This window comes from Cydia amplana, chromosome 10 (genome assembly GCF_948474715.1).
Source record: "Cydia amplana chromosome 10, ilCydAmpl1.1, whole genome shotgun sequence".
In the NCBI taxonomy this organism is placed as follows: Eukaryota; Metazoa; Arthropoda; class Insecta; order Lepidoptera; family Tortricidae; genus Cydia; species Cydia amplana.
In genome coordinates this window covers 18,255,145-18,275,527 of record NC_086078.1, presented here as the reverse complement: position 1 = coordinate 18,275,527, position 20,383 = coordinate 18,255,145, and the positions used below count along the sequence as shown (strand labels likewise).

General features: G+C 36.3%; 1 protein-coding gene across 1 annotated transcript; it reads right to left on the bottom strand.

The window, feature by feature from the left end:
• Positions 1 to 3,130: 3,130 nt before the first annotated feature.
• Positions 3,131 to 4,180, bottom strand: LOC134651725 (histone-lysine N-methyltransferase SETMAR-like). Its single transcript, XM_063506827.1, has one exon. It carries the CDS (start codon positions 4,178 to 4,180, stop codon positions 3,131 to 3,133), a length of 1,050 nt encoding a protein of 349 aa, XP_063362897.1.
• Positions 4,181 to 20,383: the final 16,203 nt, after the last annotated feature.

The following is a 20,383-nucleotide window of genomic DNA, read 5'->3' as shown; positions in this document are numbered from 1 at the left end:
AGCGCTACAACAGTAGGGCAATTATGTAGTACACTTTGTTATGTTGCCTCATTGCGTGGGTGCCTCAATCGTTTGCGGGAATTGCGAGGCTTGTAAACAAAGACTGAGAGTTGACTATCAAAGCTGAATTTTTTTTACCATGGCAGTGGTCTCTTTTTTTCATAGTTTTAAACACACAACCACAGTTTTAGTAAAAAACACTCTAGAGTATGCTAAAATGATTAAACTATAAAAAAAACAACGGGTTGCACTCAGGGAGTGCCGGTAGAAGTGAAAACTTAATGACTAGTGCAAAATGCACTATGTATAAATGAGGTTAACGCCATCTAGCGTTAGCGTTAATTACTTGAAACCCCTAAGCACATCACTGTTAGTACTCGAGTTATATTAATACCAGTTAGAGCGGAACTCACTAGATGGCATTTAAATCAATAAAGAAAAACTCAATGACATTACATGTAACAGTTTTTCGATCAGGTCACGTGTCCTTCTTACGGTCACGTGATCGTCTTACGCTGTCTCGAGTTTAACATTTTTTCCCCACCTAAAAAAGTGCACAGCGTCGCTAAAGAAGTTTTCACTTCAAAAACAACGGGTTGCACTCCGGGAGTGCCGGCAGAAGCGAAAACTCAATGACATTGTAACAGTTTTTCGATCAGGTCACGTGTCCGTCTTACGAATTCAATCTGTCGAATCTGTCGGTCACGTGACCTGTCGGGAGTTTAACATTTTTTCCCCACCTCAAAAAGTGCACAGCGCCGCTAAAGAAGTTTTCACTTCAAAAATGCAACCCACCAACAGAGCGGCAGCTGACGTCAACGAGGGTTCATTATACATTGCCCTTAACCACTTACGAGATTTCCCCCGGGATGGTGGAAATCTGTTCCTGGCTCGCGGTCCATTGTGTTTAGGTATTGCGAGTTCATCCATTTGCTACTTGCGTTTATGTAGTGACAATTGTAGTAACTCGCAATACACACTAATAAATGTGTAAACATGGCCCAATTATAGTATATGTGTATCGTATATTTGTATAGGTAATTAATATGTTATTCGTAATTTCCTCCTCTGCCCCGAGAAGATTGAAATCCCAACAAAAACATAAATGTGAAATGAGAGCCAAGTTCAATATTAAGAATATGTGTCGTTGTTGACTCGCCGACAAAAAAATTGAGATCTATATGGGTGCCAAGTTCTGTGCTCTGTAGAAAATCCTGAAATTATAAAGGATTTGTCTTGGCTAGCTTTTAAGTATAGGCATATAGATAATATATATTTATCTATGTTACTTTAAAAAAAATTTGGTTTGTTTTTAAAAACTAGCCAAGACAAATCCTTTATAATTTCAGGATTATCTACAGAGCACAGAACTTGGCACCCATTTATCTATGTTACTTTTTCAAAAATTTGGTTTGTTTTTAAAAACTAGCCAAGACAAATCCTTTATAATTTCAGGATTTTCTACAGACCACAGAACTTGGCACCCATATAGATCTCAATTTTTTTGTCGGCGAGTCAACAACGACACATATTCTTAATATTGAACTTGGCTCTCATTTCACATTTATGTTTTTGTTGGGATATCATTACTTTTTGTACACAAATGACTATAGTATTCATCATGAAAGCTGTTTGCCTAAGCTGAAAAGGAGACCCTCGCTAACGCGCGGTTAATTGTCAAAAAGTTTCAGTTTTCGGATTTTTTATTTTGTGTACGCCTAATAGTCTACCTTCATGCCAAATATCAAGTTTGTAAGTGATCTAGAAGTGGGTTAGGTTTTTGGCCTATAAGTAAGTGTTAATTATTTTTTTTCCATCGAAATATCAATAATTTCCAGTTTTCAGATTTTTCCCTCTATATGCAATTATGCACCTATTAGTCTACCTTCATGCCAAATATCAAGTTTCTAAGTCATCTAGAAGTGGGTTAGGTTTTTGGTCTATAAGTATTAATTAATTTTTTTCCATCGAAATATCAATAATTTCCAGTTTTCAGATTTTTCCCTCTATATGCACCTAATAGTCTACCTTGATTCCAAATATCAAGTTACTAAGTCATCTAGAAGTGGGTTAGGTTTTTGGTTTATAAGTATTTTTTTTTTCCACCGAAATATCAATAATATCCAGTTTTCAGATTTTTCCCTCTATATGAACCTAATAGTCTACCTTGATGCCTAATATCAAGTTTCTAAGTCATCTAGAAGTGGGTTAGGTTTTTGGTATATAAGTATTAATTATTTTTTTTCCATCGAAATATTAATAGTTTTCAGATTTATCCCTCTATATGCACCTAAAAGTCTACCTTGATGCCAAATATCAAGTTTGTAAGTCATCTAGAAGTGGGTTAGGTTTTTGGTCTATAAGTATTAACTAATTTTTTCCATCGAAATATTAATAATTTTCAGTTTTCAGATTTTTCCCGCTATATGCACCTAAAAGTCTACCTTGATGCCAAATATCAAGTTTCTAAGTCATCTAGAAGTGGGTTAGGTTTTTGGTCTATAAGTATTCATTATTTTTTTCCATCAAAATATCAATAATTTCCAGTTTTAAGATTTTTCCCTCTATATGCACCTAATAGTCTACCTTGATGTCAAATTTCAAGTTTCTAGGCCATCTGGAAGTGGGTTAGGTTTTTGATCTATATGTCAGTCAGTCACAAAAATGCCGGTTTTTAAACATTAATTTATCAATAACTGGTTGAGCTATGTTTATGAAATTTTGTATTTTGTACAAGCTAAGGGACTTGAATACATGTGCCAAATTTCATGTGTGTAGGTTAAGGTTTTCAAGTTGTGAAGGGGTCAAAAGTAGCTCGAAATGGTTCGTGTAATATTACACACGGTTGCTGCGTCGCCAGTTCCTTTTTCTTTGAACTTGGCTGGACACGCTACCGCGTGTCTAGATCCCCCCTCAATTGGAGGAGGGTATCCCAATATGGGACCGGCAATAAACTCGGCGGGACACATCTTTTCATAAAATTACATTGCATCTTTCTTATAAATAACATGCATTACAAGTAATGATCTTAAGGCCGCTCGTACGCGAGTAATCGTTGATAATTACGAGGGGTGATCCAAAAGTAATGATAATCAGTATGAAAGACACATAAAATGTTTAATAAAATAATTTATTTTTCTACGTAATCTTCTTCCAAGTCTACACACTTAGACCATCGTTTCTCCAGACCACGAATTCCTTTAAAAAAAAAATCTTTTTCTTGACCCCCCAAAAATGCCTCCACAGCGGCCTTTACCTCGCCATCATTCAAAAATTTGTTGCCTCTAAGATCTTCCTTCAGCCGTGGAAAGAGATAAAAGTCGCTGGGGGCTAGGTCTGGCGAATATGGGGGGTGTTCCAGCAATTCGAACCCTGAATCACGGATGGCAGCCATCGCAACGCCGGCCTTGTGGGGCGGTGCGTTGTCCTGGTGAAACAGGATCCCAGCTCGAAGTTTACCCCGCCGCTTTTCTTTGATTGCCTCTCTCAATCTGCGTATTTGGTCAGCGTAGTAGGAGCCCGTAATAGTGGTTCCCTTTTCCAGGTATTCGATCATTATGACTCCCTCAGCATCCCAAAACACTGAAGCCATGACCTTACCAGCGGAGCTTGCTACCTTGAATTTCTTCGGTGTAGGGAAAGACGCTCGCTTCCAGGTCATGGATTGCTGTTTGGTCTCAGGATCGAAATGGTGGATCCAAGACTCGTCCATGGTTACAAACCGACGCAAAAATGTTTCGGGATCAGTTTGATATTTGTCAAGATTAGACTTCGAAATCTCACATCGTATTTTCTTTTGTTCAGCCGTTAACATTCTAGGCACCCAACGAGCGGAGACTTTCTTCATGTGTAGTTCATCAGTTAAGATTCTTTGAATGCTGCCATACGAGATGCCTGTGAGCTCAACTAGATGCCTGATAGTCATCCTTCTATCTGTTAAAACGAGATCATGAATTTTTTTGACGTTTTCTCCAGTAATGGCGACAGATGGACGGCCTTCGCGATGTTCATCTTGAGTGGATGTTCTTCCCAAGTTAAACTCCTTTGACCACCGTGCCACTGTGGAATACGGCGGAGCGGACTTGCCCAGTGTTCCCACTAATTCAGCGTATATATCTTTAGTACACATTTTTTTCAAACAGAAGTATTTAATAACCGCTCTCACCTCAGTTTTCTCCATTTTTGCGTTATTTTTCCGACTGCTCGTGAAAAAACAGCTGCAACTCTCTGACAGATACATATTTTTTAATTTTTAATTTTTTAATTTACTAAGGAGTCTTTATGGCCAGTAACGGCATACGTATTTATTTTAATCCGATTCAATAAGTATTCAGTTATCATTACTTTTGGATCACCCCTCGTATGTGCCTTACTCTGTTGCAAAACTACGAAAACGAAATAATCATTGCAATCCAGCCCTCACCGCTATTGTGTTCGACATTCAGGCAATTAGCGGTTATTATGTGCGGTCGCATTGCCACTCAAAGGCTTCCGGGGGCTGTAAACAAGTCTTTGAGTCGAGATCAAAGCTTTGCTACAATAAAATGAATTATGTTTTTTTCATGTTTTGGCGAATCGTAAGAGAGGAATGATGTGAATATTTAGGTCAAGTTTTTTGTTGAACGTGAGCGGAATAAGGGAAAAGCGCGGGTAATATGTTTAAAGGGATCTATATCTGAATCCCTAAAGTCTTTTCTCCTATCTTTGCATTCCCTAATATTGTTTGTCATAATGATCAGTTCTCCTAACACTAAAAACCCTAATTTTGGTTTCCCTAATTATTGATTGCTTATCCTAATGTTATTCAGCATATTTTCTTTTTTGCGAGGGTCGCAGTTCTAACCCTAACCTAACCCACCTTTGTGGCAGCAAGTTCTAAAACCTAACCATTTTTCAGAACCTTACATTATGGAAAATAATCGTTATGACAATTGATCGTTAGGGCATGTGCCCATTAGGACAAACGTTGTTAGGGATTCAGAATGACACCCTGTTTAAAGATACGAGTAATAATACTAATAATAAGCTTTTGGCAAAAATTTAATTTTTGGTACAAGCTTTTATCGCTGACTGTACTTTTCTTACGACAGACATCTAATACTCATCGAGACAATTCTAAAAACCCCTAACACAATTAGGTTGCGTTATTTCATCACAGAGTTCCTATGGCCACCTCCTGTCTCCGTCATCAGATCAGTTCGACAGTACCATATTATTGTATTGTCATCAGAACTACATACAGCTGCCAATTTTCATGACGCTACGATCCTTGGAAGATGGTTAAATTAGTTACCTTAAATTCCATTACATGTTAGTTACATACAGGTCGAGAGTTCCTATGGCCACCTCCTGTCTCTATCATCAGATCAGTTCGACAGTACTATATTATTGTATTGTCATCAGAACTACATACAGCTGTCAATTTTCATGACGCTACGATCCTTGGAAGATGGTTAAATTAGTTACCTTAGATTCCATTACATAGTTAGTTACATACAGGTCGACCTAATAAAAGCTTGTTAAAAATGACATGTGTGCTACGTTGGTCATTACACACGAGGCGATATAAATAAGAAAGCGATGTGTGTAATGACCAATGCATACGACGTTTTTCAACAAAAAAGCGGCCAAGTGCGAGTCGGACTCGCCCATGAAGGGTTCCGTATTTAGGCGATTTATGACGTATTAAAAAAAAACTACTTACTAGATCTCGTTCAAACCAATTTTCGGTGGAAGTTTACACGGTAATGTACATCATATATTTTTTTTAGTTTTATCATTCTGTTATTTTAGAAGTTACAGGGGGGGGGACACACATTTTACCACTTTGGAAGTGTCTCTCGCGCAAACTATTCAGTTTAGAAAAAAATGATATTAGAAACCTCAATATCATTTTTGAAGACCTATCCATAGATACCCCACACGTATAGGTTTGATGAAAAAAAAAATTTTGAGTTTCAGTTCTAAGTATAGGGAACCCTAAAAATTTATTGTTTTTTTTCTATTTTTGTGTGAAAATCTTAATGCGGTTCACAGAATACATCTACTTACCAAGTTTCAACAGTATAGTTCCTATAGTTTCGGAGAAAAGTGACTGTGACATACACGGACAGACGGACAGACAGACAGACAGACATGACGAATCTATAAGGGTTCTGTTTTTTGCCATTTGGCTACGGAACCCTAAAAAGAGAACTTTACATATTATAATCAAATTTTAATTGTTAAAACAGTAAAAGTACAAAATCGGTCATACGTCGTATGAAACACGTGTGCATTGGTCATTACAAACATCGGCTTTCTTATTGCGCGCTCGCTTTCAGCTCGCGCACAATATCGCCTCGTGTATATTAATTTACTTATATCACAATGTCACACACAAAGTGCGATAATATGTATATTGAAAAACCACACGTGCGTAATATTTCGGATTATGAGTCTAAAAGCGGTTTAATAAGTTCTACGAGTACGTTACGAGCAAGTGTGTTGAAATAGTTATTTACGATACAAGTGCGGAAAAGAGGAAACCCGAAACGAGTGGCTATAAATTAAAACACGACCGAAGGGAGTGTTTTAAATCGACACGAGTTGCGAATTACCTATTCGCACGCATATCGTAGAACGTTTTACAGTACATATGCCCCTTTAAATTTTTGACAGCAAAGAAAAGTGCTTATTTACGCACTAGTGCGGGAAAGTAGCACCATATGTGTACACTTGCACTCGTATCGTAAATAACTATTTTGGGTGCCGCTTTTACAAACTGAAACCGCTGTACTATAATTGAATGTGTTTGCCGCATTTGGAAGAGCATTGTTGAATATAAGCAGATAATTCATCATATGAAAGCCCTCTATTGTTTATGTTGCGAACTAGATAAGGCTAACTAAACCCACACGCAATTATGTTGAAATGGATTTGGAAGCTTAATATTGTTAACTTTAAACAATAGTGTAGGTATAATGAGCGAGTTTATTATACTGAAATATAAGTAACTGTAATTATTAGAATCAACATATAAACAAAACAAATTAAGGTACCTAATGGATTAAGATATCAATAGAATTTACAATTAACCAAGTTTGTGATCTGATTAGGCATTACCTAAGTAATTAACGTGATATTGTTTAGAGATGCGACTTTTCTTGAAGGTGAATCAAAAGTTCTTAATTGTCTTTTAATACAAATCAAATATAATTTATTTTCAGGCACTTAAGACCCATATATACATACCTTACTTACTAGCATACAATAATAATAATCTTAAAAACAAAGAATCATTTTGTAGACTACAGTTATCTGATCTATATGTCATCTGTTTTAGCATAAGATTTAATCGGGACCTCCGAAACACCACACCCTTTGGGCAGAAGTTCATGTATCCAGAAATACATGCCCACAAGCTGTTAACTATTGCCCAAAGGAGACAAAACTTGTGTGTTCGCGAACTGTACAGTTTTCTCTCGTGTGGACAATAGTTAACAGCTTGTGGGCATGTAGGTAATGATTTCATCATACTTATCCAAATAAAAGGAATAACTTTTCATGTGGATGAGGTTTAAATAAGAAAATTAACCTTTATAACCCTTAACTTTTGTGTATGTCTACAGGAAAGACGCGAACATAGTTTTGTGTTTGACCCAGTGTTGCCAGATGAAATCTGCAATATTCAGTAGAAAAAAAATCGTTTTAGCAGTAGATAGGGGAAAAAAGCAGTAGATTTAAAAAGTGATGTCTGCAATAGGTAAAATTGAAAAAAAAAATGCTCTGACCTGACGGCCTACCGCGAACCACGTTCGACGTGTTGCCTCTCTGTCGCACTTGTAAATTCGTACGTAAGTGTGACAGGGAGGTAACACGTCGAACGTGATTTGCGGTAGACCCTCAGACACCAACCTCCCATAGAAAATTTGTTTTATTTTTCCTTTTTCTGCTGACAAACTGGGCGTGATTGAGTAATTGAGTATAGCTGGCAAATCAAATTGTCAGTAACAGTAAAATGAAGAGTATCATTATGTCTCTTACTTCTGTTATTATAATTAATAAATGAGCACAAGTTTTTTTTCTACTCATCATTCGCTTGCCCTTATCCCATTCATTTGGGGTCGGCGCAGCATGTTTTTTTCTTCCATACCTCTCTCTCGCCCGTCATCGTCATTTCATCATTTACTTGCGTTCGTTTCATATCATCTCTCACACAGTCCAGCCACCTTTTCCTCGGTTTTCCTCTCCCGTTAATTCCCTCCACATTCATTCGTAATACCTTTCTCGTCACATGACTCAGTCCATCCATCTTTTCCTCGGTTTTCCTCTCCCGTTAATTCTCTCCACATTCATTCGTAATACCTTTCTCGTCACATGACTTTCATCCCTCCGCATCACATACCCATACCACGCTAGGCGATTCGCTCTTACTTTTTCTACTATGGGTGCAACTTTCAGGCTTCCTCTTATATACCATTCCTTATATCCTATCCATTCTTGTCACACCACACATCCATCTTAACATTCTCATTTCCGCTACATGCAATCTCTTCTCATCCGTCACCTTTAGAACCCAACACTCCATCCATACATGACGACAGGTCTTATGATGGTTTTATAAATTTTACCCCTCGTTTTCGAAAAATCAGTAGCTCACCAGCAAAAAGCAGTAGATCAGTAGATATTTTTAAAATCAGATAGATTTACTGCTTAATCAGTAGATCTGGCAACACTGGTTTGACCCCAGTACGAATGAACCGAAGTGCACATAATAGTAGTAAATAATTTTGTATATATTAATATTAAGATAAAAACTGTCACTGACACATTGAACTGATCCAAGCTGGTCGCAATAAATGAATTTATTATTATTATTATCATGACGTCGACGACAACGTCTGCCCAGAAAAGGGTTAAAGAGTTGGTCTACTTATTCATCCCCACTCTGTTGAACTTATTGTCAACAACAGGGTACAAACAGACGAATAGGAACAGACGGCGGAAATTGCGAAACTCCTGCAAACTCTTATACGTACCAAAACTAGAGGCTGTTTGCACAAAGCCGTCTCATAAATACTTATTTAAGTTCACAATTTTGAACTTTCTCTCATTGTAATAGAGTTCCAAATGTACATAGCCCGGCCGCAAAAACGTATGTACCATTGCTAATAATGAATTAAATATCGACTCAAGTTATCGATAGCGATACGATACACAATACGATACTGAGTCATGAATCTCTTTCTTTAAATAAGAAAAGTTTATTCAACTTAAAGTTTTCTTTGACTAAATAGTTCTACCTTCTGAGATATTAACCGCAAGCCCTTTGATTCTTTATTCTTAAAACTTTCTGTTGAATATAATAAAAGCACTTTCAGAACATTTTATCAAAATTACAGTAACATAATTCTTTTATGATAATTATCAATAATACTTTTTGCCAATGGATTCTCGAACCCAATGTCTAGAATAATAATATGTTGTAATATTTAATATATCTTTGGTATGTATTAAAGTATATTACTTAATTACGTTATGTTACCGTAATAAACAGTTAAATTGAAAACATGTTTTTCCTAGTTAAAACAAGTTTTCCAAAACGTCATAACAAATTGTCGCAAAGTGCAGTGGAGAAAGTTGGTTTTCACTAACTATTCAAAATTAATTCTAGTTACTAGCTTTTTGGTGAAGGAAAATCTGCATATATCAGCGAAGAAATTCGTTAAGGTGTATGTGAAACCTCCAACCCTCATTGGGTCAGCGCAGCGTGGGGGCTATAACCCAAGCCAAGTGACACTGAAATAAATTTAAGTTAGAAACAGAAGTTTGACAGAATTTCGTTTTCAAATGAGAGCTTAACCTCGATTGTATGTTGTTGGTGCCGGCTAGTTTTGTGTGACTCTCAAACGTAAATTGTAGAATTGTATAGGTAGTTAGGTATATAGATATCCTAAATATGAATAATTTATTTCGACGTAAACAATTATATATGGAGGAGACAGTAAGAATTAGATAAAATATATATGTATATATATATATATTTCTTGAGGGATCTTCACTCTTCAGTATAATTTTCAGTAGGTACAGGATTACTGCTCCGTCTTCGCATTCAAACGCTTGGATACGTCGTCTACCTCGTCTCGTATATAGCTGGTCAACCAAATCTTGTCAGTAAAAAAAGGCGCGAAATTCAAATTTTCTATGGGACGATATCCCTTCACGTCTACATTTTTCAAATTTGCCGCCTTTTTCTACTGTCAAGATCTGGTTGACCAAGTATAAATAAACAAAAACTGCAGCGAAACAAAATTCAAAATGAAAAATTCATTAGCAATTTGCCCTGACATCTAAAATAAGTTATAAATAACAAAATTGAAAAGGTAAAAATTGGAGCACAATTTATCGTAAAAAAATTCTAACGACCCAACTTTTCTAGGCCAAAGATTACCTAACTTTTAGAATTTTTCAAAATACTCTAACGGTTATCCCATCTTTATAATAAAACGGCAGAGTTTAGTGTTAAATCCTTGTCTGTTACGCCGTTTTGTAGATAATATGGAAATTAATGAAAACGCTTATTACAGAGATGAGAAAGTTCTGGAGTAAATGTAGCAAGCATGTTGTTGCGAAGTTTACGTCTTATGAATTTAAAGCGAGGGCATGTTTACAGAGAGATTTGATGTGACCTTTGTGCTTGTTATTATGCTAAATAATAATATATATTTATGCTTATGTATATGTTAAACACAGAGAGTAAATTGTAAGTTGGTGGTCGTTAGAAATATTGTTCAGTCTGCATTAATAGTAAAGGACATACTGCCGTATTCGAACTTCAAGATATTCACAAGAGACGACACGTAGGTACTATCTATTCTAGATACGTTATAGTTTAGAATTCAACTAGTTCTCTTTTGTAGCGCAATTCGGGCAACCAATGTCACTTTTACGTTAGATAGAGTTAGATATCTAATAGATGTGAATTAGATCTCTAAACCATATCTTGTGGAAATCGTTCAAGAGTATCTCCAGAATCGCGCAAATGTCAAATTTGACAGGTTAGATCTTAAACATATCGTTATCGTATCTTGGTGATGACTAAAAGATATCTTATAGATGTCTATTTCAAAATCCGAATCGGGCCCATAGTGGCAAAATTATCTACGACCACCAATCGTTTAAATAAATAGTATATACCTATTATGTGAATGCGCGGTGAACTGTAGAGACCAACTTACTTTGGCAGCGATTTTGATAGCCCAGACTAAGTGTTATTTAAACGTCATATTTTCATAGATTTAAAATAACACTTGAACAGCGTGGGCTTTCGAAATCGCTGCCAACTTAGTTCTGTCTAACTCTATACTCGTATTACGTCTAATCGTCGCATTGACTTCTAGCGCTGATCTTCCGAAGAGAGAGACAACACGGCCAGCGGCGATAGCATGGTAGGATTTTTATCGCCTGTCACTATGCCTGTCACTTTCGCACTTACATACTTGTTAGTTCTCAGTTTGACCCGTAGGTATGTATGTATGTAACATTTGTTCGCGATGATCTCGCGTTTGGCTGAACCGATTTTGATGCGGTTTTCAGAAAAGTGTTTGTTACAGTCCCAGTCCAAGTCGAAATCGCCAAACGTGTACTATGCGTCGTTGAAGAGTTCTGTTCTGATCATCATCAGCAGTTCCACTGCATCAAATGCGACAGTTTTTAATGAAAATGCTTAATTTTTTTATGAAAATACAAAAATCTCTATACGCATGCCTTTAAGATTTGAGGAGTTCCCTCGATTCCTCATGGATCCCATCATCAGAACTCGAGCTTGACAAAAATGTGGCTTAAAAACTTTACTGGTTTCACAAATATAACGAAGACGACAAATCATCAAACGTGTACTATGCGTCGTTGAAGAGTTCCGTTCTGATCATCATCAGCAGTTCCACTTCATCAAATGTCACTTGTTTGAATGTATATGCTTAATTTGTTGATAAAAACACAAAAATTACTATATGTATGTCTTTAAGATTTGAGGAGTTCCCTCGATTCCTCATGGATCCCATCATCAGAACTGGGTTTTGACAAAAACGGGACCAATCTGTATGCATATACATACAATAAAAAAAAATATTTCAAAACCGGTCCAGTAATGACGGAGATATGGAGTAACAAACATAAAAAAGAAAAAAAATCTGATAACCTCTTCCTTTTATTTTAGATATACTTTCTGCCTACTCAGGCCTTCGAGGTTCGGGGGCTTGAGCTTTCAATAGGCCCGAGTTTTTAAAGCTTGAATTCTCTATGAAGCCCGAGTCAAAGACTTACTCCCTGTCAGATCCCAGTGGCTCCAATATGAGTCGGAATTGTATGGATTTGAGAGGTCCTGCGAAACGAGGGGTTAAGAGCTCATAAAAAGCTTGAGTCGTTAAGGTTCTGAACCTTTTCTGAGCTCAAGCCTTTAACGCTTGAGTCTTCAAAGCTTGAACCTTTAAGGTTAACAAGTCTTTAAGGTTTAAAAGTCTTCAAGACTAGTCTATAACAACACTAAGTACCACTCTACTCGTATTTCTCTAGAAATGTGTAAAAGGAACTAATGATCAAGTAATAACCCATTTTTTTCTTCAACATTAATACAATTTACTCCTTCCATAAGTATACAATATAATCCCAACTTGTTTCTACACAAAAATCTAGTAAACTAGTTTTAAAACACAATAATAACTGCTATAGAGGAATTTAATCTAGTTAGATATCACACCTGCGAAATGAGGAGACAAAATTGCTCCCAAGTACAGTGTCAGAATAAATTAAATAGCCGTTATATTATTGAGCAACTTCCAATTTCAAATTACGAACACGGATTTCGAACAGGCTGCTACAAATTTTCCAATTTGACTAATAACACTTGGATATTAATCGGCAATTCGGAAAGTAATATTAAAACGCTCGTAAGATGTCCCCTGGGGCTTGAAATCGGGTTTCGGTCAGGTTTCGGCTTCGAGTTGGAGAAATTCGGGGAGACAACGAATTTATTTCGACAAGTTAAATTATGTGCTTGCGGATATTGCTTTGAGAAGATACTAAGTGGTTTAGAAAGAAAAGAATATTTTATTAATGAAATACCTAAAGGTTGACAAAGATAATTTATTTCATATCTTATTATTAATTCCCTGAAATTGTTTGCAAGTGTTGTACAATTCTGCTAAGCCGTATAGTACGTATACCTACACGTAGAAGGGCTTGGAATGACATTACAGAACGGTACCAAAAACTATATCCCTATCTGAATATTCTCGATACCCGTCTCCCAGCCCTCTTTGTCAACGTCCTCCCATCTATTCCCAATTAGTCCCAACTCCTAACCAATAACCAGCATCGTCCGACAAAGTCACTGTAAAGCTTTGAGACGATTTTAAAGCGGTTCTTAAATTAAATCCTTATTGTTCAGTTGAGTTGGGATCGATTTAAGACGGCAAAATAAGGTTTTTATTTTGATAAGGAGGTTGATTCTGATTTAAAAAAATTGTTATGGTTTAGAACTGGTTTTAATATGACCCTTACGGTCGTCTTGATAATTGGCACTATACAACGTGAGCTATCATCATCACCTTCCTCGCGTTTTGTCCCGGCATTTTGCCACGGCTCATGGGAGCCTGGGGTCCGCTTGGCAATACAACGTGAGCTATATTCAAGGTAAATTGTAAATTCTGAATCGCTCAATTTTTTAGTTTACAAGTAGGTACTTACTACTTTTTAGTTGATGAATGTTCTGTGTGGTGGTTTTTGAAAAACAATTATGTTTTCTAAATATCTATCGCTGGCGGTTGAGACATTTGGGCCTTGGTTAATATAATCATTTATTGATATAGGTATTTAAAGAACAATAATTGTGAGGTCGATACAATAAAACAACACAGCACACGCCAAAAGCAGCCAAATTGACATAATCAAGACGAGTGCGACACACTCGTAATTGACGTGTCACAGAATGGGGCACATCAAATCTTTGACCCAGGGCTCAGAACCGGTATTGTACCGGTATAATATCGTTCCAAAACCGTCATATTATTTCGTTCTTAAAAAAACCGGTTAATTGATGGAACGCGAACTAAAAAAATTAGGTTCTCTCTCCTAACCGGTAAGAAGAGAGAACGGAATTTTATGGTTCGCAGGGAACGATATAATACCGGTTACTCTTGGCTTTCGGAGAAACTCGTTGTCATACGTGAAAGAGATAGCAATACTAGCTCGTTCTATCTCGCTTCGATGTTTTCAATTGAACCGGTTAATTTCGTTCCACAAAAACGGAAGGCGAACGAATTTGGCATGAATCAGTGTCACAATAGAACAGTTCTTTAACTGGTAACCGTAAACGGAAACGAAACCCTTTTCGTTCCCGGTTGAATTAACGAAACCGGTTTGAAAAATGAAACGGTTTCCGAGCCCTGCTTTGACCTTATCATTTTTAGCAGTGCACGCATAAAGTATCTCTTAAATTTATTTATTTTTATAAAAAGAGACAGATAAAAGTATTATTCAAATTGCCTATATAAAAGAATTCACGTCACTGCTCTTACAATTTTCGTATGTTAAAAAAACGTATCTGATCTTGGACCCCTTTACGGTTCACCCGTCCGTTCACTCTCCTGATTTATTATTCATTCATTCGTTCATTCGACCCTTGTCACATCATTACAAAATTCTCAAAAGGTAAGTAAAATCATTGAACAGCAATTGAATTACTCTTATTCGGATTCCATTTCACTTTGAGATGGGAAAGTTAAAATTCAATTAAAAGTAGAGGCCGATACAAGGGGCCGATTCAGTTTTTAAAATGTGATGTTTTTTTAACTTGTTTGGATGCAATTCATGCAATGCGACTTTGACCGATCAAATTTAGCTGCTCACTCTAATTGGTGCTGACACTACGCTATATATATAGCTATATCTCTCTGTCGCACAAATATGGAGTGAAAGAGAGAGATTACCGTTTCGTTCGCTACGGCGTAAACAATTGGCATCTTTATCAATACACCTACAGGTAAGAATAAACACCGTCGTAATAAGCATAACTTTACAAACCAATACACACCTTCTTTTGTTAATTTTAGGTTTAAAATTGGTTTGGAAAATGATGATTTATTGTTAATTTCATCAAAATAAAACTTATCTTCTGAAATATTACTTCGGTTGGAAGTCAATTAAATGCAATTGTTTTCTTTTTAAAATTGGGCAAAGTTGGGCCTTGAGATGTTTCTTTTAAATTGATTTATAAATTTACTCATAAATTGCGTAAATACTACCATCTTGTTAAATATTTTAAATGTTTGTTTATATCAACACATATACAACCCAAGGAAAGGTGTAAGGAAGACCGGCCACAAGATCTTTCATCGCTTGTAGCACGCGTTTGCACTTGTATGAGAAAAACCAGCCAAGTGAGAGTCGGATTCGCGTTCCAAGGGTTCCGTACATTAAGTCCGACTCACGCTTGACTGCACATTTCTCGTAGGTTTTCCTGTCACACAAAGGTAAAGGACTAGTCCCAGTAGTCTCGGAGACAAAGGGAGGGTGGGGGCGGTCGGACAGACAGACAGACAGACGCACGAGTTATCCTATAAGGGTTCCGATTTTTCGTTTTGAAGTACGGAACCCTACAAAATATATTAATTATTTCAAGACAGTTTAGCACTTCTACATTCCAAATAGGTATAGTTTTCTATACAAATTTAATTTCCTTCTACTCCTTTATTATACAAATTAAATATCAATCATATTTTCGTAATTATAATCGTATTTTCCTACCAACTAAGCGGCTTAGTTCACAAGAGCGATCAGAGCTATAATATAATAACATAATTGTTCGTTTTGCCTTTGCTACAAATTCTCAGCGATGGGGTCGGGGAAGGCCCATGATTGCGTTCTGAGAGTAAAAGATTATTCATAAATTTAATGAGTTCTTGTTACTCTTGTAATACCTATTGTAAAATGAAAAAAACAACCGACTATATACTAGTACTTCAACTACTCGACTCGTACGGTCCACAAATTATATTATTTGACGACCGGTCTGGCCTAGTGGGTAGTGACCCTGCCTGCTAAGCCGATGGTCCTGGGTTCGAATCCCGGTAAGGGCATTTATTTGTGTGATGAACACTAATATTTGTTCCTGAGTCATGGGTGTTTTCTATGTATATAAGTATGTATTTATCTATATAAGTATGTACAGTGAAACCTGGATAAGTGAGACTTCAAGGGACGAGCAGATTTGTCTCACTTAAAGAGGTATTTCACTTACCCAGGTTCTCAGTTAGCCAGGTACAAATAAATGTCTGTCTCATTTACAGAGGGTCCCATTAATAGAGGTGAGAATAGAGGATATATTTCAGTTATAGAGGTGGTTAATAAGGTATTTTGTAATTATCTTTAAAAATAAATAAGATAAAATAATCCTTGTCCCTAAATATGTTTTAAGTCTGTTTACGAGGGGCGTTCAAAATATTCTCGGTATTGATATCTTACAACCTCTTCTAAAATTTCTTTCGTTACTGGCCGCTAAGGTTTATTCATTGACATTAAAAAAAAGTATAATTCGAACCGAGATGTTCTTTTGTTTTTCTGCAATTGCTGAACAAACATGAACATCATGTGGGAATTGACAATGTTAACTAAATTAGAACATTGATGCGTGATAAAATTCTTGACAAAACAGGGTAAAAACATTGATATAGTATAAAGAACTGGATACCCAATCAGCCGCCAAAAATGGCCCCACAAAAGTGATGTCAAAACAGATCATGCATTACTTTTTCGTTTAGTCTTGTTTGAAACGCTCAAATGTGAAGTTGTCAACAATTACGAAATGTGCCGTTAAAATATGTAAAAATAACAATGATAAAACAAGGAAAAAGGATGGAATGTATTTCTTTCGGTTAGTTCTTTGGATAGCATTACATAATTTATGTAATCTGGTGGTAATTTTATGGTTTTGAATAAATTAATTTGTTAGTACCAAAGAAGGGATGTCAAGGAACAAAATTCTATTGAGTCGATGTGAGGTCAATATTTTTTTATATTTTTATATGGAATTCATAAGAAATAATATTATGTTTAAATTGAAGATTTCCAAGAAAACCTATGCGACGTGCAAAGTGGACTGCTATTTAATTATAGCAAGAGATAGGGGTGATGCAGTTTTAAACAAGGCAAAACGGCACTTGTGTGTTTGGCCCATTTCCCTGTTTCCGACATATACACCACCAATAAGGGCTTATATCGACTAACTGTAAATGCTAAACCTGTCGAAACACAATGACAACCACAGGATTTTTTTTTATAAAGTATAGGTAGACTTTATAAAAAAAATCCAATCAGTATCTAAATGTCCCCGTGCACCCGTGCTATGAGTAAATGTAGATCTTAAATACACAGTTATTTAATAAGTAGAATTTATTTCAAGGAAATTAGTATTTAAAGACGTATACTTACGAATTAAAAATTTAATTTGTTTGAATTTGAACCACGAATTAATTTTATTTGAGCTCCCGATTAAATTAAATTTGTTTTATTTATTACTTCAATTTTAATATTTTCCTGTACAGTAATACATATTAAAGTGTACCAAAGTGACTCCATTCGTTCATTATTCTCGTTTGACGTTGTTTGACGTAAATACGTTACGTTTAGTGCCATCGGACTAAATTTTTTAACAGTGTTGGTACTTAGGTTTGCAAATTTGACACTTAATGCTTACGACATTAAGCTCTTTTCTGTACGAAACATTTATCTTGACTCAAAATTTACGTAAGCGTTTTTATCATCAATGCAAATGGTGCGAAACGTCATTGGGATCCACATTTCTTGACGTTTTTGTTCTGCTTTGTGTGTCTATTTCTTTTATATTAAGTCAGTGGGTAAAAATCAAAAAACCATAAAAGAGGAAATGGATTGTGTTTACCGTGAGTCTGCTCCTTCTTTATCTACCATTCAAAAGTGGTCAAGCGAGTTTAAACGTGGAAGGGAGAGTGTTGAAGACGACCCTAGACCTGGCCGGCCTGTAGTAGCTACTTCACAAGAAAATATTGATAAAGTGGATAAACTTATATTGGAAGATGGTCGAGTGAAGGTAAAATCTATAGCACAAGTAACCAATCTCTCTATTGGTACCGTACATGATATTATCCATGACCATCTTAATATGTCAAAAGTAAGTGCAAGATGGGTTCCGCGAATGCTGACTCGGCTTCAAAAAGACATGCGTGTAGCTTGTTGTTCCGATTTTATTGACCTGTGCGGTGAAAATCCTGATGAGGTGCTGCAAAGAATAGTTACTGGAGATGAAACCTGGGTTCATCATTATGACCCAGAGAGTAAACAAGAGTCCATGCAGTGGCACATTAAGGGTTCAGCTCATCCCAAGAAGTTCAAGGTCATCCCTTCAGCTGGCAAGGTCATGGCCACGATATTTTGGGATTGTGAAGGAGTATTACTGATCGATTATAAAGAAAAAGGTGTAAATATCACAGGACAGTACTACGCTAACATTCTACGTCAATTAAAGGATGCAATCAAAGAAAAGAGGCGAGGAAAGTTAACCAAAGGTGTTATGCTTCTGCATGACAACGCCCCCGTCCATACTGCTCATATTGCCAAGGCAGCTATTGTTGAATGTGGGTTTGAAACTGTTACTCACCCACCGTATAGTCCGGACTTAGCCCCCAGCGACTTCTTTTTGTTCCCCAATCTTAAAAAGGATCTGCGTGGAAATAAATTTTCCGATGATGAAGCATTGAAGGCGGCAGTGGAGGAGCATTTTTACACCAAAGATAAAAAATATTTTTATGCAGGATTAAAAAAAATAATTGATCGATCTTTTAAGTGTATGAACATAGGGGGGGAGTATATTGAAAAATAAAAATATCAAACTTTTCGTACTTGTTTGTTTTCATTCTCATACCGAGAATATTTGGAACACCCCTCGTAAATATTTCTTTGAATTTATTTTGAATGATTCTCCAAAGGATAGATTTTTTTCAATTAAATTTGATACGGACTTCATTGCGTCTTAGAAATGTATTAAATGAAAATCTGTTTATTCGTGTTACTTATCAAAATTTCAGCTTTCGTTTCGATAGTTTTAAATACATAAAGTAACTAAATGAAACTTGAAGTCGTTTAGACACAATTAAGCAAATGCGGAATTTGTGAATAGAAAAATGAAAAGAAAAGAAAAATCATGGATTAAGTAGGTACCCATAATATATCTTGTAGCATAGGATAGGTATACAAAAGCGCAGACATCTTTTCGATCCCGTTCAAAATGATAAATAATTAAGAATAATTCGTTCCAAGTAATTTATGTAAAGTAAATGCAAAGATGTGCATTTGAAAAAAAAAGTGGCACAGTCCACAACACGACAAGACGTCGTCGAAAATGAACCTAAAAGTAACACCTTTATTTTGTCAATCGGAAAAAAATACCGAAAAACTGAAGCCAATCTCTGGGGTGCACATTTATCTGCTGAGTCGGGTAGGCGTGTCGTCTCCGGACGAACATGGCCACTCAATTCCTCGAGGACACACAACCTATGTGCGCTAGGTACCTACAGAGAGTAGCGGCCCGATTCGAACTTTAACATACGTCAAATATTACGTCTAGATACGGGGGTCCCTTTGTTTCCCATAAAGTTTTAAGTCATGATGTATTGTTTGTCATATTATCATTAGTCATAAAACTGACACCGTTAACTTTTCAGGATTTACGTAAGGTTATCCTATAGATAGGTTAGGTTAAGTTAGGTTTGTTTTATGGCAATCCTGAAGTGACACATTTCTGAACCAAATGAATTATGACTAACGAAAATGCGGGCAAACAATAAGTATATTATGACTTAAAACTATTTGGGGTACAATAGAGAGCCTAGATACGATAATTATGGATTAAATATTTCAGTGTCAAAAGTGACGTTTCTTCAAACCGTAACGTAATATTTGACGTATCTTAAAGTTCAAATGTCGCCAGGATGAAGTCCAATAGATGGGCAAAACAAGTAACGACATGGCCAGGACCACTAGGAAAGCGTAACAGCGGCAAACCATACACGATACACGCGATGGTCAGACGAGATAGTAAAGGTTGCAGGGACAAACTGGATACAAAAAGCACAGGATAGATCCGACTGGCTTACTCTGAAGGAGGCCTTTACCTGAGAAGGGGTTCTTGCTAAATTCACCTAGTAAAAAAAACAACAATATGTACATAAGTGACCAAACATTACTAAAAACTGACTATTAGAAAATTAAATTAATTGTATTGTAGATTTTTTATGTTTGACATTGTAATATGCAAGAAATAAAAGGTTTTTTATTTATTTTATAAAGTTAAAATGGGGCCGTAAGTATG

Bases quoted from the DNA above. Each gene is read 5' to 3' on its own strand.
- LOC134651725 (XM_063506827.1), bottom strand. From the start codon at position 4,180: ATGGAGAAAACTGAGGTGAGAGCGGTTATTAAATACTTCTGTTTGAAA.